The sequence below is a fragment of the Perognathus longimembris genome, chromosome 16, assembly GCF_023159225.1.
Source record: "Perognathus longimembris pacificus isolate PPM17 chromosome 16, ASM2315922v1, whole genome shotgun sequence".
In the NCBI taxonomy this organism is placed as follows: Eukaryota; Metazoa; Chordata; class Mammalia; order Rodentia; family Heteromyidae; genus Perognathus; species Perognathus longimembris.
In genome coordinates this window covers 44,827,786-44,852,770 of record NC_063176.1, presented here as the reverse complement: position 1 = coordinate 44,852,770, position 24,985 = coordinate 44,827,786, and the positions used below count along the sequence as shown (strand labels likewise).

The 24,985-nt window shown below is 38.9% G+C and overlaps 1 protein-coding gene across 3 annotated transcripts in view; it reads left to right on the top strand.

The window, feature by feature from the left end:
* The window catches only part of Rbpj (recombination signal binding protein for immunoglobulin kappa J region), a 61,700-nt gene extending 40,834 nt beyond the window's left edge, over nt 1-20,866 (top strand). For all 3 annotated transcript variants that reach the window (XM_048364919.1, XM_048364918.1, XM_048364920.1), the window contains 8 exons: nt 5,879-6,044; nt 7,736-7,910; nt 10,138-10,275; nt 10,392-10,504; nt 15,503-15,643; nt 17,319-17,474; nt 17,715-17,818; nt 17,973-20,866. In XM_048364919.1, the coding sequence (XP_048220876.1) occupies nt 5,879-6,044; nt 7,736-7,910; nt 10,138-10,275; nt 10,392-10,504; nt 15,503-15,643; nt 17,319-17,474; nt 17,715-17,818; nt 17,973-18,288 (1,309 nt within the window). In that variant the 3' untranslated portion in view covers nt 18,289-20,866. The remainder of the gene's footprint in view (nt 1-5,878; nt 6,045-7,735; nt 7,911-10,137; nt 10,276-10,391; nt 10,505-15,502; nt 15,644-17,318; nt 17,475-17,714; nt 17,819-17,972) is intronic.
* Nucleotides 20,867-24,985: the final 4,119 nt, after the last annotated feature.

The following is a 24,985-nucleotide window of genomic DNA, read 5'->3' as shown; positions in this document are numbered from 1 at the left end:
TTTTCTTGATGTAGTCTAAATCTGAACTGAAAAAAATGGTAAAAATGTAAAGTTAACTTTTTTGGGGGTGGGGAGGGCAGTCATGGGGCTTGAGCCTGGGCACTGTCTCTGAGCTTCTTTGCTCGAGACTAGCACTCTGCTGCTTTGAGCCACTACACCACTTCCCACTTCCAGTTTTCTGGTGGTGAAGCGGAGCGATTAGAGTCTCAGGCTTTCTGCACAGGCTGGCTTTCGACAGTGATCCTCAGATCCTGGCCGCCTGAAGTAGCCAGATTACAGGCGTGAGTCACCGATGCCCTTTGTTAATTTTAAAATAATTTTTATGATTTATACTTCCAATTTTTTTTTAAATGCCTGTCCTGGGGCTTGAACAAATTCAAAACCAGACCTGGCAGGAAAGTCTGAAAGGCTTTTATCTCCCATCAACTACCAAATGCTAGAACAATATCCTTAAATGAGAAAGCTAAGGAACACCACCAGACCCTGAGTTCAAGCCTCAGTACTGGAACACACAAAAGAGTTTTATTGGTAAAGTAATATAACCTTCAACTTAATAATCTTGAATAACAATAGATACAAAACAATACTTGGCCAGGCGCATGGTGGCTAGTCCATGACACTGTTATCTCCAGTTAACACAGGAAGTGATAGCTCCAGTGGGAGATTGCCAACCTTGAGCAAAAAGGCTAAGGGACCAGCACCCTGAATTCAAGTTCCAGTAAGGACACACACACACACACAAAAAAAAAAGGGGGGGAAAGAAAAAAGAAAGCCTTCCCAAGTTAAAAAAGTAAAAAGGTTGGTTTTTTTCCTGAAGGAAATGTAGTATCAACTTTTTCTATTGATCAGTATGAAGTAATAGTGATGCCTCAGAGATAGTCACACAGCATTTAGACACTGAAACTGTGATTCTGAAGTAACACTAAGAATTGTATTCATTGGAATAATATGCTAAAGTTCCAAAATATGGTCCTTTTGAACAGTAAGCATCAAAAGTTAGTGATTTTTGAGAAGATGCATAAATGGTGTAAATGACATGAGTTTGGATTTGTCTAACACACTCTCTGTATATTTTGAGATAGACAAAAAGTGTTTGGATCAGCTGAAGTGTTTCCCAGATCTGTTACTAGGATTCATGGAAATAGTTGTTGAATCATATGAAATGAGTAAAATCTTATGTGTGTACATATCGCCACCAAGTGGCAGAGAGTAACATTGCCATGGGCAAAACGAGAAAATAAGGGCAATATTGTTACATAGGACTTTGTGTGTAGTGGTATCAGAGTCTGAACTAAGTAGGGGCTGGGTTTTGTACTTGACTAGGCAAATGTCTGTACCACTTTAACTACACTTACAGACCTGAGTTTTGCTGGTAATTTTTGAAATAGGGTCTTGCCTTGTCTTTTCTTTTTTCCAGTCTTGGGCCTCTTTGTGCCCAAAGCTAGCACTCTATCACTTGAGCCCACAGTGAAACATCCAGTTTTTTTTTTTTTTTAGTAGTTTATTGAAGAGAAGAGTCTCATAGATTTTCCTGCTTAGGCTGCTTTCGAACTAGGATCCTCAGATCTCAGACTCTTGAGTAGCTAGGATTACAGGTGTGGGCCACCAGCTTTTTATGTGCTAAGAATTCGTGATATGCCCACTTTATGCTCCTGTTCTGTCATTTCTGGGATCATAGGCAAACCCCACAGGACCTTCTGTGGAGATGGAGTGTTCAAGATTTCTCTTCCTGGGCTATCCTTGAACTACAATTCTCCTAATCTCAGTCTCCAGGTAGTTAAGATTACAGGCACGAGACACCAATGCTCAGCTTTTAAATAAGTGTTAAAAAAAAATAGGAGCTTTTAAACCCTGTGACCTTTTCACTAAGAATTTAGGACATACTGACCAAAATCGGAAATTTTCACACACAATTGTAGCTAAAGGTCTGTTAATTTCTGTTAGGTCATTTGTGTGTCCTTTATTTATATCCTCAGTACCCTTGATTTTCTTTGTGTATATTTCCTTTTTTGTATATGTTTATCTTTTATTTTGCTTACTATAGCAAAAGAAACGTGAAAATGAAGATTTTCTACTTTCACTTTTTTGTGTGTGTGCTTGTTTTTTTTTTTTTTTTTTGCCAGTCCTGGGGCTTGAACTCAGGGCCTGAGCACTGTCCCTGGCTTCTTTTTGCTCAAGGCTAGCATTCTATCACTTGAGCCACAGCGCTACTTCTGGCTTTTTCTATACATATGCAGTGCTGAGGAATTGAACCCAGGGCTTTACGTATAGAAGGCGAGCACTTTACCACTAGGTCATATTCTCAGCCCTCACTATTTTTTTTAAATGGTGACAGTAATTGAGATATTAGAAAGTTATTTAATCTGCACCCTACATAGTCTTCTGTGTTTAGATCTGTTGGATCTACCATGATACCATGGCTTTTTGAATAATTGTAGAGTTGATATACAAACACAAGGCTAGCCTGTAAGCTAATGAAGGCTTCACTTATTTTTCACATTTGTTAATGCTTGAGAATCCCTGGATGATTGGAAAAAGAATTTTTTTTTTTGGGGGGGGGGGTCCTGGGGCTTGAATGCAGGGCCTGAGCACTGTCCCTGGTTTCTTTTTGCTCAAGGCTAGCAATCTACCACTTGAGCCACAGTGCCACTTCCAGCTTTTTCTGCTTATGTGGTGCTGAGGAATCGAACCCAGGGCTTCGTGTATGTAAGACAAGCACTCTACCACTAAGCCATATTCCCAGCCTGAAAAGAATGTTTTATGTACCTTATTAATTTTATACGGTTTCAGAAGCATTTTGTCACAGTACATCTAAGAAACCAACACTACTCATTCTTTTATCATTTTAAGGCCATCTTATTTTTCAGATATGAAATAAAAGTATATTTTGAGATAACTCACTGAGATTTGGCTATGACATTTGGTATGCTATGCTAAAGTCTAGCTCCTTGAATTTTGTAGCTGATGTTTTAGTCTATTAAAAAAGTTTTACTATCAGTACAAGTCAAATGCTAACTGGAGACAAGTTTCCAAAATTGAGGCCTTCACCAAAGCTCCTGAGAATATGACAGTTGAGGTATTTGAGTCTGTGCCAGAGTAAGCATTGGGAGGTTCCCAGCATTAAAAGCCAGAAAGACTGAAATTGAACCAATTCCAAAATGAGTCTAGCTACTCTGGGCATCCCTCCAAACTTGTAGTAACCTGGAGATAGGCCCACTACCATGGCTGTGACCTTCATATCCACGGCCTCCGTGCAAGCCAGCAGACAAGAGAGCGGCACTTGTTTTTTGGTTTAGATAGATACAAGGAGTTCTCAGATGCTTCCCTTCTGACTCATCTGGTGTCTAGGGCACACTGGCTCTGGCTCCATCTGTTCACCTCACTCCTTCCCTCTACCTGGAATCCTCGTTTGTTTGCATTTCCACTGTTGGTCATAGTTCTACCCGCAGATCTTGATCTTCCTCTACTCAGCCCTACCCATGTGGCTTTAAATGGTAGCTTACAGATGATTTCCCCGGGTACCCCATGTGGTTCATCTTTCAAGTACTCCATTCCTGCTTTATTATTTCCCTCAGGACACACTAGCTAACAAAGTATCTATACTATTTGAATGTGTTTTTTAATTGTGGCTCTCTTATTAGAGTATGTATTCTGCAAGGATGGGAATTTTGTTTGTTTTGGTAATCCTGACACCTACAGATATATCAGTAATTTGAAGAACTAATAACTACTAAATAAACCTTGCTCACTTCTCATAAAATTACTTTCTGGTTAATTTGAAGAACTAATAACTACTAAATAAACCTTGCTCATTTCTCATAAAATTACTTTCTGGTTCGGCTGAGAAAAGAAGGTACTGTTGTATTTTGAGTCTAGTGGTGGCTGCTGTGGTAGATGCCAAGGGACAGCAAGAGCAAGTCCATGCTGTTCACCTTCAAAAAGACCTGAGAGCCACCGCCATCCATACTGTACCTTGGTCTGGAATTTCATATCAAATTTGATTCTGTGGGTGGGTATGCAGTCACGCGTCTGACCACTGTGGTGCTTTCTTAATTATAGGCACACACCAGTGGCTGTTTGTCACTGCATTTAAACTAATTTATTTTGTTGGCATGGGGCTTGAACTCAGGGCCTGGGTGCTGACTTTGAGCTTTTTCCACTGAAGCCTAGCATTCAATCATTTGGAGTCATAGTGCCACTTCAGATAAGAGTCTTAGAGACTTTCCTTCCTGGGCTGGCTTCAAACAGCAATCCTCAGATCTCAGCCTCCTGAGGAGTTAGGATTACAGGCACGAGCCACCAGTGCCTAGCTTAAACTGTATTTTGTTTGTTTTGTTTTTTATTTTTAACAGCAGGATAAAGAGAATTTAATGTTTTTCCAAACTCATAACTATAAAATCACAGGAATCATATGAGGGCTTTTTAAGAAAGAGAAAGAACCCATTTCTGTGGGTAATTAAAGGATATTCATACTGGTTTATTAAATTACCTAGCTTCTATAGGAGTTTTGAAATACGCCTTCAAGGTATGCCATAAATATATGTACATGTTAGTAGGCATGATTAGGCAAAAATGAATTATATCGTATGTATGAACTAACAGTATGTAAAATATGGAGTTTGAACTTGGTTTTGGAATCTTTTAAAAAATTGTTAGGAGATTATGACAAAGTTACTTTAGGTGGTAGAATTTATGAGGTATTAGCAACTAGAAAGCAAGTATGTGTCTTAATTTTTTTGGCGTGTAATACCTCCCAGGCATTTACAGTGTACCAAGGATTTAGAGGGTAGAGACACAAAGTAGTATGCTCTTGTAGAACTCATTCACACCATGATAATCCATTTTCCTGTTACTCCTTACATGATTTTATTAATATTTTGAAATACTTACTGCTCCAACACTACTTTCCAGGTTAAATACTAAATAAGGTTAAGCCAAATATGCATAACAACAGTAGCATTAACTAACAATATATTATATTGTAGATATTAAGTATCAATCACAGATTCTGTGATGGTATTTTTAGGAATTACAGTTACATGAGTTAGGTAAAGAGTACATTTCTTTTTTTTCTATCCCCCCACCCCCAGGTTGTGGGGCTTCAACTCAAGGCTAGTGCTCTGCCACTTTGGGCTACAGCTCCACTTCTGGTTTTTGAGTGATTAATTGGAGATAAGAGTATCACAGGGACATTTCTACCTAAGCTGGCTTCAAACCACAATCCTCAGATCTCAGCCTCATGAGTAGATAGATTATGTGAGCCACTAGCACCTGGCCATAAAGATTACATTTCTTTTTAGACAATGTCACTCCTTCCCTCATCCAGTTTTTCCTTCCCTCTATTATGTTTTGTATATTGGGTTTGTTGAACTCAAATAGTATAGAACTTTGAACCATGTGAAAATTTATAAAGAAGTTCTGTGCTCTTAAGAAATATCTAGTTTATGTTCAAGTTTTTACCAGAACAAATACAAACGTTTTATTTCTTGGGGCTGGGAATGTGGCTTAGTGGTAGAGTGCTTGCCTAACATGCATGAAGCCCTGGGTTCGATTCCTGGGTACCACATACACAGAAAAAAACAGAAGTGGCACTGTGGCTCAAGTGGTGAAGTGCAAGCCTTGAGCAAAAATGCTCAGGGACAGTGCCCAGCCCCTGTGCTCGAGCCACCCCAGGACTTGCCTCACCGCCCCCCCCCAAAAAAAAGAAAAAAAAAAAACCAACAAAAGTTTTAATTCTTGTCCTACAATTGTCTACAATAGCATTGTAACTTTTTTCATAGGAATTCAGGGCCTTTGAATGTGATTTTTGTATTCATATGTTCAAGAAAATGAAATGTCTTAAATCTAATTGCTTTGTGGTTCTCACGCCATTATTCAGGTTTTTTTGCCCTCCTCCTTGTGTATATCTTATGGGTAGTGGATGGAAGAAAAAAAAAGAACAAATGGAACGTGATGGTTGTTCTGAACAAGAGTCTCAACCATGTGCATTTATTGGAATAGGCAATAGTGACCAAGAAATGCAGCAGCTGAACTTGGAAGGAAAGGTAAGTGAAGACTGCTGTTCCCTGTGAGAAGGATATGTGTGGTACCAGAATATAATCACCTTTCACTTTTTTGTGGTTTTTGTTGATTTGAAAAAACATGGCCAAGCATCACAATATCTGTCTGTCTATCTATCTACATTATTTTTAAGTAGTTATATTTACAAAGGGTCATTAATCACAGTTTCTTGTATATATAAACTAGCATCAGAAATCCATCTTTCAAATAGCTGGGATCAGTTGTGATTCATGGAGCTCATGCTGCTGATATCTAGAGGTGGCACACAGGAAACTCACAAAACTTGTTAGGGGCTTTATTAGCAGGGTGGTAATGAGAGATTTTTATTGGAAGCCATTGATAAAGGCGGACAGCTAATCACTTCTGTGTGTCAGAAACATGATACTCAAATGTCCATGAGAATACACCCGTTGGTAGTGCTTTACTCAGCCTTCTTGATCTGTTTTCTTCTAGAAGCAGAGACATAGGCAAATTCTTAGAAGGGTTTATCAGGGTTGTGAAGATTGTTGTTTAACAGTACTGCAGAACTATGATTTTCTCTTCTCCCTCCTTTTTCCTCTTCCTCTCCCCCTTCCTCCCCCTCCTCCCCCCCCCTCCTCCTCTTCTCTTCCTCTTCCCTCTTCCTTGGGCTTATACTCACAGCCTGGGCCAAAGGCCAGCACTCTTCTGCTTGAGCCACAGCTCCACTTACAGCTGTTTTGGGGTTAACTAGAGTCTCAGGTATTCCTGCACTGACTGGCTTTGAATCTTGATCCTCAGATCTCAGTCTCACAAGTAGTAGTAGTATTACAGGTGTGAGCTACCACTGCCTGACTAACTTACCTTTTATTGTAACATTAGTCTTCGTTGCTAGTTTTCTTAATTTTAATCTCTTCTCTCTGTCTCTCTCTTTCACTGTCTGTCTCTTTCTCTGTCTCTCTCTATCTCTCTCTCCCCATTGGTGTTGGTCCTGAGGCTTGAACTCAGGGCCCAAGTGTTGTGTCTGAGCTCAAAGTTAGCTCTCTATCTCACTTGAGCCACAGCTCCACTTCCAGCTTTTTGGGGGCAGTTAATTGGAGATTAGCATCTCCACAGGCTTTTCTCTCTGGCGTTGCCTTCAAACCATAGTCTTCAAAGGTCAGCCCCTTAAGTGGCTGGGATTACAGGTGTGAACCACAAGTACTTGGCTAAAACTTGAATCTTTTCTGAGCCAGTGACTTTTAACTTTTTTCCTATGGAATTTAAGTCGTTTGTGGTCATTGTTCTTACACATTTTAAAAATGATAGTTTTAGTTTTTTCCCCATGTATTCAAAGTAATTTTATTAGGAATATATTTTCTTTTAAGAAGATACATGTGTGACGCTATTTCTAAATGAAGAGCCATTTATGTTGGTCTGATGGCTGAATCAGGGAAATAGGGAGTATTTTGCATTTTGAAGTATCTTGTTGTTGAAGTAAGTTGTTTGGTATTATAACTTGAATACTATACTTTCAGTCACCCAAACTGGCAAACTGACACAATGATGTGAACATTTTTTCTTACACTTTTAAATTCAGTTCTTTTGGCGATAATCCTTTTAGATGAAGTTAATCATGGCTGAAGTATCGTTTTATAGTCTCTGGTTTAGAGCATTTTATACTCAGTCTCACATCATTTTGAAACCAGTGTTATTAAACTTTGTTATCCCTTCACAGAACTATTGTACAGCCAAAACATTGTACATATCTGATTCAGACAAAAGAAAACACTTCATGTTGTCTGTAAAGATGTTTTATGGCAACAGCGATGACATTGGCGTCTTCCTTAGCAAGAGGATAAAAGTCATCTCCAAACCTTCCAAAAAGAAGCAGTCATTGAAAAATGCTGATTGTACGTATGCCTGAGTTTTCTTATTTATCTTCAACTCTCATCATGAATTAATAAGAACAGACTTGTAAAAATTAAAATCTACTTTTTCAGTAACAATTCATTTGTACCTATGGTTTTATGTCCCTTATGCTCATTTAAAAATTTTATATTGAAAATGTACAATACACGATCTAATGAAGTGATAATAAGTTCTCACAAAAAGTTTCCTGAGATTTTCATTCACTTAATTAAGATTGCTTTTCGAGTTAGTTGATTTTGTGCTCCAAGGGCCTTTGGGAAAACAATGAGACTTTTTTCTTTCAGGAAAGTGACTGGGTGGGAAATGATGTTATTAGCATTCTGTGTATTGGGCTAGTAACATTGAATGTTCTGCCATTTCACATTCCACAAAGAATTGGTCCACCCAGGAGGTCAGAAGTATCTCTGGAAAAAACTTCAAATGGATTTCAGATGGCTAATGTAAGAGAAACTAAACAAAATTTTATTTTATTTTATTTATTATTATTATTATTATTTTTTTTTTTTTTTGCCAGTCTTGGGGGCTTGGACTCAGGGTCTAAGCACTGTCCATGGCCTCTTTGCTCAAGGCTAGCACTCTGCCACTTGAGCCACAGTGCCACTTCTGGCCATTTTCTATATATGTGGTGCTGAGGAATCGAACCCAGGGCTTCATGAATATGAAGTAAACAGTCTTGCCACTAGGCCATATTCTCAGCCCCCTAAACAAAATTTTAAATATGGTTGCCCAATAGAGACTACTATCTTATCAGCAGACTTTTTTGAAAACTAAAGAGATACACACACACAGTTTGAAATACATATTTCAACATCTACACATTTATTATTCTTTATTTATTATTCTTTAAGTTTAACTTATAGAAACAAATTTGTATATAAAAGACATAAAGTACCAGTATTCAGTCCATTCCCAATGCAGTATACAGACTTGTTTTGTCTTGGCTGTAACTGGGGTTTCAAATCAGGGCCTTTGTGTGCCCTAACACTTGAGTAAGTCTTCTAGCTGAGAGTTTTCTTAAAAAGAACACCAAAAAAGCCAAACTTCTGTATGTGTCTTGATGGCAGAGCATGTTTCCCTTTTAGGATATTTTCCTACTTACATATGTACATTTTGCAAATCTAAAGTTATAATACTTAATGTTATAAATATGCTCTTCAAGAACCTTGGAGTCACAACAGGAGACATGAAAATGAAGATTAACAGTTTATATGTAATCTCAAGATATACCTACACCTTCTGCTATTTCTTGAACAGTCTGGGACATGTAATAATTAATAGAATCTTGAAAAGGAGCCAGTTTAAGACAAAAACCTTCATTTTACAATTCCTTTCTAATCTCAAGGCAGTTCCTTGTAACAGGTGCCAAGCCACCAAGTTTTTCTTTCTTGTTTTGGCCAGTTGTGGGGCTTGAACTCAGGGTCTGAGCACTGTCCCTGAGCTTCTTTAGTACAAGGCTAGCACTCTACTACTTGAGCCACAGGACCACTTCCAGCCTTTTCTGTTTATGTGGTACCGAGGAATCGAACCAAGGCCTTCATGCTTGCCGGGCAAGCATTCTACCACTAAGCCACATTCCTAGCCTCAGAAATGTTCTTATCAGTGCATTTAGGTATACATCGTTTAAATGGGGGAGTGGTATTATAAGTTATTTAATCAAATTGATACTACTAAACATTTAAAGATAATTTTCCTTCTAATGATCAGTATTATATTAAGCAGTCTGTAGCTTAAAGTAACTTGGTTTTGGGGTTTTTTTGGTGCTGGTCCTAGACACTGTCCCTAAGCTTTTTGCTCAAGGCTAATAGTATTCTACCACTTGCGCCATAGCTCCACTTCTGGCTTTTTTGGTCGTTATTTGGAGATAAGAGTCTCATAAACTTTCTTGACCAGGCTGGTTTCAAACTGTGTTCCTCAGGTCATTGCCTCCTGAGCAGTTAGGATTATAGGCATGAGCCACTAGTGCCCAGCCTTTAAAGTGACATTTAAGATATTTTATGTTATGTTATGTTTTATTCCTAAGAGTTACCTTGGTTTTGTTTTTTGTTTTGTTGTCCTATGTGTTCTTTCATGAAAGATTGTAATATTTGTTTCAGAATCTATTCCTTGTCACATTCAAATAAAAAGGAATCATAATCTGTCAAGGCAGAAGTCCCTTCTTGTTTGGCCCCTGCCACAATCACCTAACTAGGATCTGTTTTTTCTTTGCAGTATGCATTGCCTCAGGAACAAAGGTGGCTTTGTTTAATCGACTTCGATCCCAGACAGTTAGTACCAGATACTTGCATGTAGAAGGAGGCAATTTCCATGCCAGTTCACAGCAGTGGGGAGCATTTTATATTCATCTCTGTGAGTACACAGATGTTCATGCAATGTTTTTATTATAACTGTTTGCATTTTATTTTCCCAAGAAGACAATAAATTATGGAAAATGCTAATTTGGTCTATTTTTCTACCTACTGCAGTGGATGATGATGAATCGGAAGGAGAAGAATTCACAGTCCGAGATGGTTACATCCACTATGGACAAACAGTCAAGCTTGTGTGCTCAGTGACAGGCATGGCACTCCCAAGATTGGTAAGACTCTACTGCCTTGATTAGTGTAGGTAAAAATTGGTTCCTAAAAATAGGAAAGATTAACAAAAAAATGCTCCTTGGTTTTTATGTTATTAAAAATAGTGATGCCAATTATCCGTGTAACTGATTATTTTCCCTTATCTCTGAAATGCTTTAGGAAATTAGCTGTTTGTTTTTTTATAACACACTGCTAATGACTACATTATTTTAAATAAATTTTGTTTTCCTTTTGGGTTGCATATCTGAACATATCCAATAGAGGGCACTGTAAATTTTCTCTCTCTTTACTCATGCAGAGACACTACTTTCTGTACTATCAACAGTATCCAGAAGTAGAACCAGGTCTTCAAAAGCTTAGAAATACTATCCTTTTAGGGCTGGGAGTATGGCCTAGTGTGGCAAGAGTGCTTGCCTTGTATTCATGATGCACAAGCCCTGGGTTCGATTCCCCAGCACCACTTATATAGAAAACGGCCAGAAGTGACGCTGTGGCTCAAGTGGCAGAGTGCTAGTCTTGAGCAAAAAGAAGGCAGGGACAGTGCTCAGGCCCACTGGCAAAAAAGAAAAAAGAAATATTATCCTTTTAAACATGAAGCAGTTTTTATTATGTCACACTAACATTTATGGATGATTTAATAAAGTTGATACTTCTTAGGGAGAGAGGCTTAGGATTTGGGGCTTTTTGTTTTCTAGACCATAAACCTGTAAAAATAGAAGTTTTCTCAGTAAAGTGAAAATCCTTAGAATTGCACCTTATCCCATTTTTCCATTGCTTGTTTTGAAACAGTATAGTTTAGCTGTATTAAAACAGCCAGGATTTATGAGTAAGTTTGCTTCAAGGGCAAGTGGAAGAATATTTAGTATGCTATTGGTCAATGTGTTTTGTATATTTATCTCTGGTAAAAATATTTCAGTGTTTTATATTTCTTGAGGCTATTTCAGGAGAGGCTGGATATATAGTTGTCTACATATATGTAGCATTTTTTGTTCATATATGTAAATATGGTTACATAAGGTGATTAGTTTCCCATTTTAGTGTAGTAAGCTAAAATATGTAAGTACAGTGTTAATCTGTAAAACCTTGAGACTAGGACAGATTCTGCTAAAAAGTTATAAAGGTAAGGAAAGGTGTCTGTTGACATGGAGTGAAAGGAGCCAAACACATAAACTCACTCAGTGCTTCCCACTCGCTGGGTCACCTTGTTCATACTACAGAAGCACCTCTGCTTCTACACAACTCACATGTGAACCACTGAGAAGGTGAACCCAAGTCCTAAAAACAGTGTTTTCACTTCAAAACTGCTTGACAGTTGCTTTTATTTACTTTTTTTATTTGCTGAAAACTCTGTGTGGCTCTGATTATAAAACTTTTAATTTAAAAGTTTATATAGAAAATCCATTAGAAAAAGTTGTAATACCTTCATTAACATGTTAAATATGTCTTTCTAGAAATTCCATGACTGAATTGTGACTAGTTTCCCCCAAATCATTGGTAGGTTTTATTGTTTGGTTTTGTTTTTGTTGCCAGTCCTGGGGCTTGAACTCAGGGCCTGAGTACTGTCCCTGGCTTCTTTTTGCTCAAGGCTAGCACTCTGCCACTTGAGCCACAGTGCCACTTCCGGCTTTTTCTATACATATGCGGTGTTGAGGAATTGAACCCAGGGCTTTACGTAAAGGAGGCCATATTCTCACCCCCCATTGGTAGGCTTTAGATGTCTGTACTCCTCAGCACTTTGAACTGCACTTACACACAGCAACAACAGCGACATTCTGTAGCTTTCATAATAGTTTTTAAAGATATTATCACTATTACAGGAATTAAGGGAGGAAGAGTGAGCAAATGTCATATTCAATGTACATTATGTAGGGTAGGGATGAGAGAGGGGAGATGGGAAAAGAAGGTGACATTGATCAAGGGGTATTGTACCTATAATCTGACTTAACTGTAATCCCTTTATACAGCTACTTAATTAGGAAGATTATCACTATTATTGAAAGTTGCTTTTCATGCTCTAGAATATCAGCCTCCTTGGAAAGCTTTGCTTAGAAAAAACATTGTACCTCTGAGAATGAGATTCAGTGAGATAATTGTCTCAGCACAAACTTTGTTTTGAAGGGTGTTCTCAAAAAGGTCCTGTGTGTACAGGACTGGCCAACTAACAAGAATCCTCTTGCCCACTTGCAACACATGTAAAGGTATCTGAGACATAGCATGCTACGTTATAGCTCTGTTCCTCAGGTGTCACCTGTGCATCAAAAGTGTACTAATTTCCACTTTACACTCTGGCATACAGAGAGTATATATCACTGCATGTGGTTGAACAATCTAGTAATGTAAACTCAGACAACACTGGTCTGGCCTTTAGCAGATACAGTAGTAGGTCTGTGGATAGGACATTTCCGGTCCTTCCACCTATCTATAACAACGAGCCAATTGGACTAGCCCCTGATGGTTTCTGAAAGTACAGCTTACCATACATGTACCTAACTTGTAAGGAGTTTTGCAGTTACCTACTCACTCAAATTTCTTATCTTAATAATTAGAAATCATAATGGGCTCTTGTGGACACAGTGTCTGTGTCTCAAGAACTGTTGTGAAGATCTAGGCTGCACGTGGCCTGTGTTCTCCTTATGCTGTCCATGTGCTTATTAGTAGTAGCTGACAGAGCACCAGTAGGGAAGCCAAGTGCCAGTGCTGGAGAAAAACCACGAGTCCTGGTGGAGGTGGGTCAGCCAGTGCTCCTGAGGTCTGTGGCCAGCAGACATGCACCAGTTACTTCTCTAAAAGCCAAACTGCACTGGGTTGTTAAATCTCATGAGGCTTTAAGCATTGAATTGAATCATTTGCTTATGTTTAGTCTCACAGACTATATTAGAATCTATAATTGCTAAAAGCATAACCTCTCCTTTTTTTTAAAAAATTAACTTTTATTGACAAGGTGTTGTGCAAAAGGGGTGTGTCTTTCCCCGCATCCCCTCCAGCATTTGTTGTTGTTGCCTGAGTTCAGAGTATAGGCCATTCTAACTGGAGTGAGGTGGTATCTCAGGGTTGTTTTTATTTGCTTTTCCTTTACTTCCCCCTGGAAGTAAACATTTCCTCATGTTTCTTTGCCATTTTTATCTCTTCTCCTGTGAAGTCTCTCTTTAGCTCCTTTGCCCATTTAATAATTGGTTTACTGGGTTTGGAGGGGGTTAGTTTTTTGAGTTCTCTGTAGATGACGGATATTAGGCCTTTGTCTGTTGCTGTGCTGGTGAAGATCTTTCCCATATGGTTGGCTGTCTTTCTAGTTTGATGGCTATGTCTTTAGCTGTGCAGAAACTTTTATATTTTGTAGTAGTCCTATTTGTCGAGACTCTTCCCCTATCTGTTGTGCCCCTGGGACTATGTTCAGGAAGTTCCTACCTGTGCCTATAAGTTCTAGTGTCTCTCCTACTCTGTCCTTCAGTAGTTTCAAGGATTCAGGTCTGATGTTGAGGTCCTTAATCCATTTTGAGTTGATCTTGGTGCGTGGTCATAGGCTAGGGTCCACTTTGAGTTTTTGACATTTGGCTGCCCAGTTTTTCCAGCACCAGTAGTTGAAGAGGCTATGTTTTTTCCATTGTATGTCTTTAGCTCCTTTGTTGAATATCAGCTGACTGTAAGAATGCGGCTTTATTTCTGGGTCTTCTATTCTAGTCCATTGGTCTTCAGGTCTGTTTTTATACCAATACCAGGCTGTTTTGTAACCTCTCCCTTTAATCTATAAATTAGGATAGGTAGGATTCTAAATACTCCAACTAAAAAATTACAACACAAAAATTATTAAGAATATTACCTAAAGTTTGAGGCTTAGCTGAAACAAAATTATCTTGGAACATAAAGGAGATGTGAATCAAGTAGTAAAATCAGTAACATTATGTAATATTATATTATATTATACATTATATTATATTATAACATATTATATTAACCATTATTAATAATAATTGCAACATTGTTAGTACTTTTACATGTCCCCTCCAAACTGAGCAATTTGCCTAACCATTCTGAACTCATTTTCTGGTCTGCAAATCTATTCTAACTCAGTTCTCTTTAATATGTAAATAATTGTTTGCTGTATTTTCAATGATTGCTGAGACTGACATACCCACAAAAGCTTTATAGGATTTTTTTCCTTTTGATGTTGGAATATTTGTATGTTATTTCAAAGAACATCAGTAGCTACTTACTACTCAATATATGGAGCACAAATATCACCTGGGAATTTGTTAGAAATGCAAACTATCAGGCCTCAAGTGAGCTGTAGTAGATGAGAACTTGAGAACTCCGGATGATATGTGCATTAATGTTTTGAATGCCACTGGTATAGTGGTGTAGTAAACTAGTGCTGCTGGCCCTTCCTCCTAGAAGAAATGAGTAGAAATGAGTAACAATTTCTATATTCTGGTATGCTTTTCATAATATCTAAAAGGGTATGTGTACGCTCTTGTGCACTAGTCCTTATGGCCTGGGTGCTGCCTGAGCTTCTTTTGCTCAAGTGTAATGCTCTACCATATGAGGCACAACACCACTTTTGGCTTTGTGGTGATTAGAGAAAAAGTCTCACAGGCATTCTTCCCCCGGCTGACTTGTAACCACAATCCTCAGATCTCAGTCACCTGAGTAGTTAGGATTACAGGCATGAGCCACAGGGTACCTGCATTCTAAAAGGATTTCTCAATTCCTAGCCTTATTGTTTGTAAATGTTTTCCTGTATGTAGACAATTACTTGTCCACATTGTGAGTGGAAATGCTGCCCTGGTGGTTAAGTGTCTAAGTTAAATGCAGCAGAGAGGTTGGGGCTTGGGTTACACATTTCGGAGATGCCAGCCTGTAGTGTAGCAAAGTATATCTTATGAAGGGAGAAAATGTGTGTATATTATTAGTGACATGTGCTTTATACTATACTCTTGACAGAATGAAAAATAAAAACTTTCCATGTAGAGATGACCTTTTAATTTTTAATTGTTGAAATACAGATAATTAGGAAAGTTGATAAACAGACGGCATTACTAGATGCAGATGATCCTGTGTCACAACTCCACAAATGCGCATTTTACCTTAAGGATACAGAAAGAATGTATTTGTGCCTTTCTCAAGAAAGAATAATACAATTTCAGGTATGTTTTGAAGTTACTGGTAAAAATCTAAAATGTAAACTGGGGTGGGATGTAGCTTATTAATATAGCACTTTATTAATGGTATATTTAAGATCCTCTTTCATTCCCCAGTACTGCAAATATATTAATTTTTACGTAAATGAAGGATGCTACAAATCAATAGGCTAGCAGTTTACAGAAGTATGAAGTTCTTCTTAGCTATTAATTGTATCCAGATGGGGATGGGAATATGGCCTAGTGGTAGAGGGCTTGCCTTGTATATATGAAGCCCTGGGTTCAATTCCTCAGCACCACATATATAGAAAAAGCCAGAAGTGGTGCTGTGGTTCAAGTGGTAGAGTGCTAGCCTTGAGCAAAAAGAAGCCAGGGACAGTGCTCAGGCCCTGAGTTTAAGGCCCAGGACTGGCCAAAAAAAAAAAAAAAAAAAAGTATAATTGTATCCAGATGATTATATTTTTCAATATACAGAATCCTCAGATGTGCCAGTGATCCTTTGTCAGGGGAGAACTCAAACTATGAAAATGTTCTTAGAGGGCCAGGAGTTTGGCCTAGTGGTAGAGTGCTTGCCTAGCATGCACGAAGCCCTGGTTTCGATTCCTTGGTACCACATGCCCAGAAAAAGCTGCAAGTGGTACTGTGGCTCAAGTGGTAGAGTCCTAGCCTTGCTAGCAAAAAGAGCTCAAAGACGGTGCCCAGGGCCTGAGCTCAAGCCACAGGAATGGCAAAAAGTAAAAAATTAAAAAAAAAAAAGTTCTTAGAGTGAAAGGTTACATCCCGTTCAGGATTCTTAATCTGGTGTGCAGAGAGTGGGAGAATATTTCACAGTCGATCTCTGACATTCAGTGAGTCTTGTGAAATTGTGAGCATGTACTGTATAAGACAAAGATCTCATGAGAAGATTCAGATTCTTAGCCAGCCTTAGATAGTGATGGTGGCATGATTCAAATCTAATGCTTACTCAAAGGTTTTAAGGGGACATTTATGACATGGGTAGATAATTTAATAGGATAGTTACAGTTTCATGCCAAACTCCCATTCCAGAATAGCCAGACTGCACTAATGGGTATGCTGAGTGAGTCCTGGTCCTTAGGTTTGTTATATAGGGTTAGGAGATTGTCAGTTAGATCTTCTTGTTACAAGTACATAAACTTCTAGGTATAGTGGTTTCTCATAAACTCTTTTGAGTTCACATGGATTTATATCACAGATACTAATCTCCATTAATGAAATTATATTGGTAATGATGAACTATTGATTAATGTGTCACTAAACATTGTCTTATAACAAGAAACTGCTATGGTCTTCCATATTAACACTATTGTTTACCATTTCTTTAGGGATTGTCAAAGCAGTATGCTTTAGTTTACAGGCTTATTTATGCCATCTTTTGGGCTTTTTTTTTTAGATCCCTGAACTTTTGTTCAAAGCTAGCATTCTACCACTTGAGCCACTTCTGGCTTTTCTGCTGGTTCATTGGTGATAAGAGTCTAGCAGATTTTACTGTGTGAACTAGCTTTGAACTAAGATCCTCAGATCTGGCTCCTGGCAAGTCTACAAATTTTTTTTTTTAAAACTTCTTTCTTACTAACACAAGTCTGTAATGCTATTTGGTAAATTCTCTTGTACTGTGATGTGTATAAAACTTTGTTCCTGAACATTCTGTCTTCTCACAAAGGCCACTCCATGCCCAAAAGAACCAAATAAAGAGATGATTAATGACGGAGCTTCCTGGACAATCATTAGCACAGATAAGGCAGAGTATACATTTTATGAGGGAATGGGGCCCGTTCTGGCCCCGGTCACCCCTGTGCCTGTCGTGGAGAGCCTTCAGGTGAGACCATGTCCCAACTCCGCAGCCATGACTAACAAGTTATTTCATAGTCACTTTGATTGTTCTTTAGTTATCATGTGGTCTGGGGACTTACATTGACATCAACTTGTATGTTACTTTGAATATTTTAAAGTAGCTTTGTCATGATGCCATTAAAAGAAGCATTTTGTAAACATAAACTTAGGCTTTCGTAAAACATGAAAAGTTGTCTTGATGATGTGATTTTTCTATGAATTGCAGTTGAACGGCGGCGGGGACGTAGCAATGCTTGAACTTACAGGACAGAATTTCACTCCAAATTTACGAGTGTGGTTTGGGGATGTAGAAGCTGAAACTATGTACAGGTACTAGATCAAACCTTTTACATCATCCAGAGGTGGTGAGGGGTGTGAGCGAGTCCATGAGATTCTTTCCTGACATCCTTGTTAGAAGACTTATTCTGAAAACTGCCCTTTTTTTCCTAACGTGCTTCTAAGTGATTTCTTTCTTTCTCCTCAGATGTGGAGAGAGTATGCTCTGTGTTGTCCCAGACATTTCTGCATTCCGAGAAGGTTGGAGATGGGTCCGGCAGCCAGTCCAGGTTCCAGTAACTTTGGTCCGCAATGACGGAATCATTTATTCCACCAGCCTTACCTTTACCTACACCCCTGAACCAGGGCCACGGCCACACTGCAGCGCAGCAGGGGCGATCCTTCGAGCCAACTCCAGCCAAGTGCCGCCTAGTGAATCAAACAGCAACAGCGAGGGAAGTTACACAAATGCCAGCACAAACTCAACCAGTGTCACATCATCCACAGCAACAGTGGTGTCCTAACTACCGTCTTTTTGTTAGGACTTGAACTGACTCGAGTGCGGCAAAAAAAAGTTGACACACAAAAAAAGAACAATCTTTTGTGGTTTCTTGGGGAAACTTTTCATACCAGGTGATAGATGCTATTAAAAAAACAAACAAACAAACAAAAAAACCTGTTACCTGCAAGTGCTGATGTGAAATGCAGAAGCCACAGTAAAACAAAAACATCAACATGTACAAACGGTTGGAAACCAAGTTTTTCAGCTTTTTTTCCCCCCGCGGTGTTATTTGGTTGGTTTTTGTTTGGTTTTGTTTAAATGGGCAAGAAATAGATATGTGGCTGGAATAAAAGTCAAGCAGACTAGAAGACACAGATCTAACCTAGTTTTTATGGACCAAGGAACTTGTATAAGCTTTAGTAAAAGGTACATTTTCACCATACCTTTTTTATATCACAGTACATAGTACGCCTTGTTACCAAATAGGTTGTTCTCCCCACCCCTTGAGCTTTTGCTCTAAAAGTACATTCAGGTTCTGAGCCTGACCATGCTTCTTTAATCAAATTACCTACACTTCCAGGTTCTTTTTGGTCTAAGGCTGGAACTTTTTTTTAAAGCTGAAGTCTTGTGACTTTTCATGAATTGAAATGGTTTTGATTTCAGCGAGTCAAATCTTGTAAAGGCCTGCATATTTTTTTTAAGATTATATGAAGTCTGTGCAAAGCTTTAAAAGAAAATGCCTCTGCCTTGCCTGCAATACATGCAATGTATGTTAGTCTCTATTCTCAGACTTTTTTTTTAAATGTATTTATAGCAGTAATCCAAGAAGTTCTAACATTTACATGGAATTCAGTGTGGCTGAGTCATTAATGAGTTAATGGCGTGGAACATGTTGTTTTTGAAGTGTTCTCTCCTCCATACATCAATACATCTGTGTGTTCCAGGGTTTGTTCAGGTGTCCCCAACCCCTTCCTAATCTTGTACATAACTTGTATTATGTGTAAGTTAAACATTTTATTTTGAACTTAGAATGTTCCCAGTGATTTCATTCAACAGGGTGATTTCTGCCTTGTTAGAGAATGACAAAAAATTATCATGAGAAGTATTTGCTACCAGGTGGTAGCTGGTGCCCTTATGGTGCAATGAGGAAAATCTCAGCAAAATGTTCTATTATTGTACTTTAAAAAAAATAGCCTAAGCCAGAGCATCATTGAAATCTTAAAATAGAGATGCTCTTCTTAGATGATCAACTCAAATAGCTGGAAGACAATACCTTAGAAACAGATACGTGTAAGTTTATAAAAACACAAATGTAACTTATGTTTCCATCTCTTTCTCTGCCTTGTTTTGTTTTGTTCTGTTTTCTCTTCCTCAGAACTGAGCACCTCCACAAATGTCTCCTACTCAGAGAACATTTCTTTTTCTGTCCATTAAGATTTGGTTGCTGTCAAGGTTGGGTCGACCTTGCCCACTCATCTCACCAGTTTCGTAATGCTTCCATTCCTGCACTTTGGTTATGCCTTTGTTCAGTTTCCTAAGAAATTGCAGCGCTCTCCTTGAGCTACATATAGTCCAGGAACTACATGTGTGATGTCATCCTATAGGATACAATCATCCTTAGAGTAAAAACTACCTCTAGATTGTGGTAAGCTTTTACTGTCCCATAAAATAGGAGCCACAAGTACCTTATGAATGCAGAACTGTAACTTCCCACAGCGTTCCCAGGGTCTTTCTGGTGTCTTGGATTGTTTGAAAGTTTCCATTAATAGACTTTTCAAGTCGTTTGTGAGGAGCATGTTTTCCTGCTTTGCTGTCTTTATTGTTCATTCTTTTGCCTGCACTGTGCCACTGTAAATATTACTCCTAACATCTTTAAATTGTCTTTTCCTTTGTTTTCAAGGAGAATGTCATTGGTCAAAGACACAAGGTGGTTAGTGTTTGCAGTTTTCTCTTACTGCACACCTTTGTTATCACCCCCCTGGCTACTGGATACAGCCTTTTCATTCTCTGTCCCTGCAGCTCTGGTCACTCACTTCCTCCTTGTCAGGGTATCCCCCCCCTCACACTGTGAGTCCCATTCAGTGATCACCAGAACTCATCGTGGCCTTATCTTCATTTGCTCAAGCTTCTCACTGGCTTTTCCTCACAGACTTGATTGTTTCTCGGTAGTAGTTCTCTCTACTAATGAACTTGGTCTTTTTTTCGGTGGGAAAATGTTTCCAGTGCTCTTTGATACTTTTGAGTAGGCCACACATTTCCTCTGCTTTCTAAAATCTAGAATTTAGTTAAGATATTATTTTAGCCAATAGCAAATGCTTGAAGAATAAATGATTCCTTACCCAGCTTTGTAGCTCACAATGAAACTTCAGTTTCTGGGCTTTATTAAAATGATGTTTTGCTTTAAAATAAGGTTTATACTTTATGTCCAGTTCTTTTGTTTCTTCTAATAAGACAATTTAAACAGTTAACACTGTGGACCTGTTTTCTGCAAAGTCCAAGAATGTACTCCATAAGCATTTCCTCCACTGTTATCGTGCCACGGACTGAAGAATGAAATGGTTGTAGCTTGTTGTTAACTGTAGTTCTTTTATCAGCTGCTTTAAAAAAAAAAAAAAGGTCCTTGTGGACTTAGGAATCCTTTTCATTGTGTGATTGATGGGCCTTTGTACTCCAAATATGCTGGAACACTTCTCTCCCTGTGGTGGCATTGTTAGAGGATGGCTGTTTACCCCTGTAGACTCTTAGAATGGTTAAACTACGTTTGTCTTTAAAAAAAAAATTCTGTTTTCTAAGTGTATCTTATGCTGTCATGATTCTATGCAGTTTCTCCCAATAGCCGTAAGACCCAATAAAATTGAATTTATCACATTGGAAGTTAAGCTAAAAACTCTAAATGTAGAATGCCCTTAGTATGTCCAATGACTTCAGAGTTGAACACTAGTATATTTAACTTGCTGCTGACTTTCCTTAAACTGTGGCAACTAAACACATCCTCACGGAGAACTAATTAGTGAAATATTTGTTATTCTTTCTGTTCTGTATTTTGTGGTGACGGGGATTGAATCCAGAGCCTCCAGCATTTTTTTAATCTTTAAAAAAATGTTTTTGAGGTAAGGTCTTGCTATGTAGTCCAGGCTGGCCTTGACCTCATAATCCTATGTCTCCCAAGTGCTGATATTACAGGCCTATAACACCATGCCCAGCACTGCTTTTTTTTTTTTTTTATGAGACTGGTACCACTATGCACTCACAGAACATGTCCAATGCCATTTTAACTAATGTAACTACTCATTAACCAGAAAATCCACTGGTAGGGTTTCCTTTCTGAAGCAAAATGCTATTCAGTTCTTAACTAAGTTACCTTATTTTCAAAAGCAGCTGTGTTTCTGAAGAGTACTGAACAAATGTGTATGATTTTCTGTGCCAGACTTTTGACTTTGTTTTCAAGCACTGTAATTGGTATGGATGGTTAGAAACAATAATATATTAGGGTTTATATTTAACCCTTTCAGGACTGAACTGTATCTCCTATTAATTTTCCCCTGTGTCGTGATAAATGTTTGCCAGCCTTCAGTACTGTGTTGGTCCAGATGTAGGTTTATATGCTCATTTTTAGCTTATTTCTCGTACCTTGCAGCATGCTGTACTCATTCAGTCCTTAAGGGGTTTACTTTACAAACTGTGCGCCTGTAAGGTTTATTAGCAATAAGATAGAAAATTGAGCAAGTTTATACCATAATTTTGTAGAAAAAAGGAATCTGCTCAGTTCCATATTTCATCCATGAAAAACCTGCAATACAGGCAGTTTCAAGGAATAAATAAAAAGGAAATGTAAATCATTGTAAACGTTTTCTGTTGGGTGTGCCTGATGCATGTATTATCGTCTGATTTCAGAATATTTCATAAAGACAAAATTAAATTCATTTCATTTTGTGTATTTACACTCTTGCCTTCTGTACCACATCATAGTAATAATTATGCCAAATGTTCTTTTTGATTCCTTCACCCCTCCACCTCTCACTTGAACTTCCGAGTTGGACATTTTCCCTGGAGGCTGATGTTCTTTCACCTTAGCCATGCCTCCAAATCACATCCATTGTTGATGTTTTTGTTGTTGTTTTGCCAGTCCTGGGTCTTGAGCTCAGGGCCCGGGTACTGTCCCTGAGCCTCTTTGTCCTCATGGCTAGTGCTCTACCAGGGGAGCAACAGCTCCACTTCCAACTTTTTCTGAGTTTATTAGAGATAAGGGTCTCACGGACTAATTTTTTTCCTTCCATATGAATTGATAATCGAGGTTTGCTTCTCAAGGTGCTGTCTCCTGATTCAGAACCGTCCAAAGCGGAGCTCCACAAAGCTGTACATTACTCATTAGGAGTAGCTTCCTTTTCCAGTCAAGATGGTCATTTGGGTCATGGGCTCATTGGTATACTAATGAGCATAATGTTTTATGTCTTTTTTTTTTAATTTTAGGAGAGAATCAGAGTGGGTGGGGACTATATTTGGGTAACATTGAGACAAGTTTATTTTTTTTTTAAAGGAAGACCATCTTTTTATTTATTTTTATTTTTTATTTTTTGGCCAGTCCTGGGCCTTGGACTCAGGGCCTGATCACTGTCCCTGGCTTCTTTTTGCTCAAGGCTAGCACTCTGCCACTTGAGCCACAGCGCCACTTCTGGCCATTTTCTATAGATATGGTGCTAGGGAATCAAACCCAGGGCTTCATGTATATGAGGCAAGCACTCTTGCCATTGGGCCATATTCCCAGCCCCTCATTGGGACAAATTTAAAGCAAGAAGTTAACATGATTTTAAAAAGTAGTCAGTTGAGGTTTTAACTCCCCTCTCACCAAATAAAAGTTATGTGGATCTTGGTAAACACAGCTTGCTTGCCATAAAAGTACTCATTGTTAGGTAAGAAAATTTAGTTGCCATTTGAATTGTGAGGCCAGTAAGGTTTAGTTTGTCAGTGCGTCATTAATATTTCATAATGTAGAATAAGCTTGTTTTTGCTTGCTATGGTGATCTCTAAACAGTTTTACCAAAGGTACATTAAAGATATTTCCCTTTTATCTCATTGATCCCTGCAGTATAGAAAGCCTTGAGTTTCCATGTATAGTGAGGTGATCAATTACTTTACTACAAAGGCGCGCTTAGAAGGAAACCCTTGATATATATTTTTAAAGAAGTGGGGGCAGGGGGCGAGTTAGCAGTATAGTAGTAGACAATAACAGAGATAACTGATAGCCTTTGTATGTGAAATACAACTGATAGTCTTCAGATGTGAAACACAAATGAGGCAATTCTGACTCACCTGGACGTAGGTTAAACACCAAAGCTGTGGGCCAGGAGAGAGCAATGAGACAGGAGCCCTGTTGGCACCTATAGAGCTGGGGAGTTACACATGTGCTTCTTGGATGCAGGTGAGATTCTGTGCCTGGCACAAGCAGCTGCCATGTTCTTACATGTAAGAATCCTGACTGGTCTTGGCTTATGGAAAATGAGGTAAATATTTCTCTGATACAGGAAAGGAGGTTTTTAACAGTGAGAAGCATTCATACTGAATGTGAATGGGTGCTTACTTGGAGTTTACAGAGCAGCTTGCTTTGGGGCACTGTGAGCCTTTGTTGTAAAGGGCGTGGGAGGTATAGGTGCTCCATCGGTTCTTCCTGATGTAATGAATGTATGTGGTTCCTTCTTGTCATCCCTCCCCACCCCCAGCTGCCCTGCTCAGCGCAGGTGGGTAGCAGGCCTGTCTGTGTTTGCTCCTGTATCCTGTTAGGTCACTTCTTCATTAGGCCATTGCTGGCAGAGCAGGGGCATGATATTTACATAAGTTCCAACCCGCTCCATCATCCAGAAACACTCCAATTCTGTCATATAAAAGGGTTAGGGGGGCTGGGGATATGGCCTAGTGGCAAGAGCGCTTGCCTCGTATACTTGAAGTCCTGGGTTCGATTCCCCAGCACCACATATACAGAAAATGGCCAGAAGTGACGCTGTGGCTCAAGTTGCAGAGTGCTAGCCTTGAGCAAAAAGAAGCCAGGGACAGTGATCAGGCCCTGAGTCCAAGGCCCAGCACTGGCCAAAAAAAAAAAAAAAATGGTTAGGGGTGCCAGGCACTAGTGACTCATGCTTGTAATCCTAGCTACTCAGGAGGTTGAGATGTGAGTATTAAGGTTTGAAGCCAGCTGGGGCAGGAAAGTCTATGGGACTTTTTAATCTCTAATTACCAGAAAACTGGAAGGGAGCTGTGGCTCAAAGTGGTACAATGCTAGCTAGCCTCGAGTGGGGAGGGAAAAAAATAAAAAGCTCTGGGACAGCATCCAGACTCTGAGTTCAAGCCCCACAATCAACAACCACCCCACCCCACCCCCAAAAAAAGGATGTGACCAGGCTATCTATGTGGTAGCCTCTCTTGAGCTGACATTCAGTATTTACTTTTTTCTTTGTTATTGATGTTTTTATTTTTAATTAAATCTTATTGACAAGGTGATGAACAGAAGGGATACAGTTACATAATAAGGTCGTGAGTACATTTCTTGTCATATTTGTTACACCCTCATTTTTCTTTCACTTCCCTAGTTCAGATAAGCATATATACAATATCCAGTGTACCAGAATCATATACAGTAACCACAGGGGGTATGCCACAGGAAATTCACCTAGTAGATTAAACCTAACAACAACAATAAAATCCTCCTGTTTCCTTCTCTTGGAGTT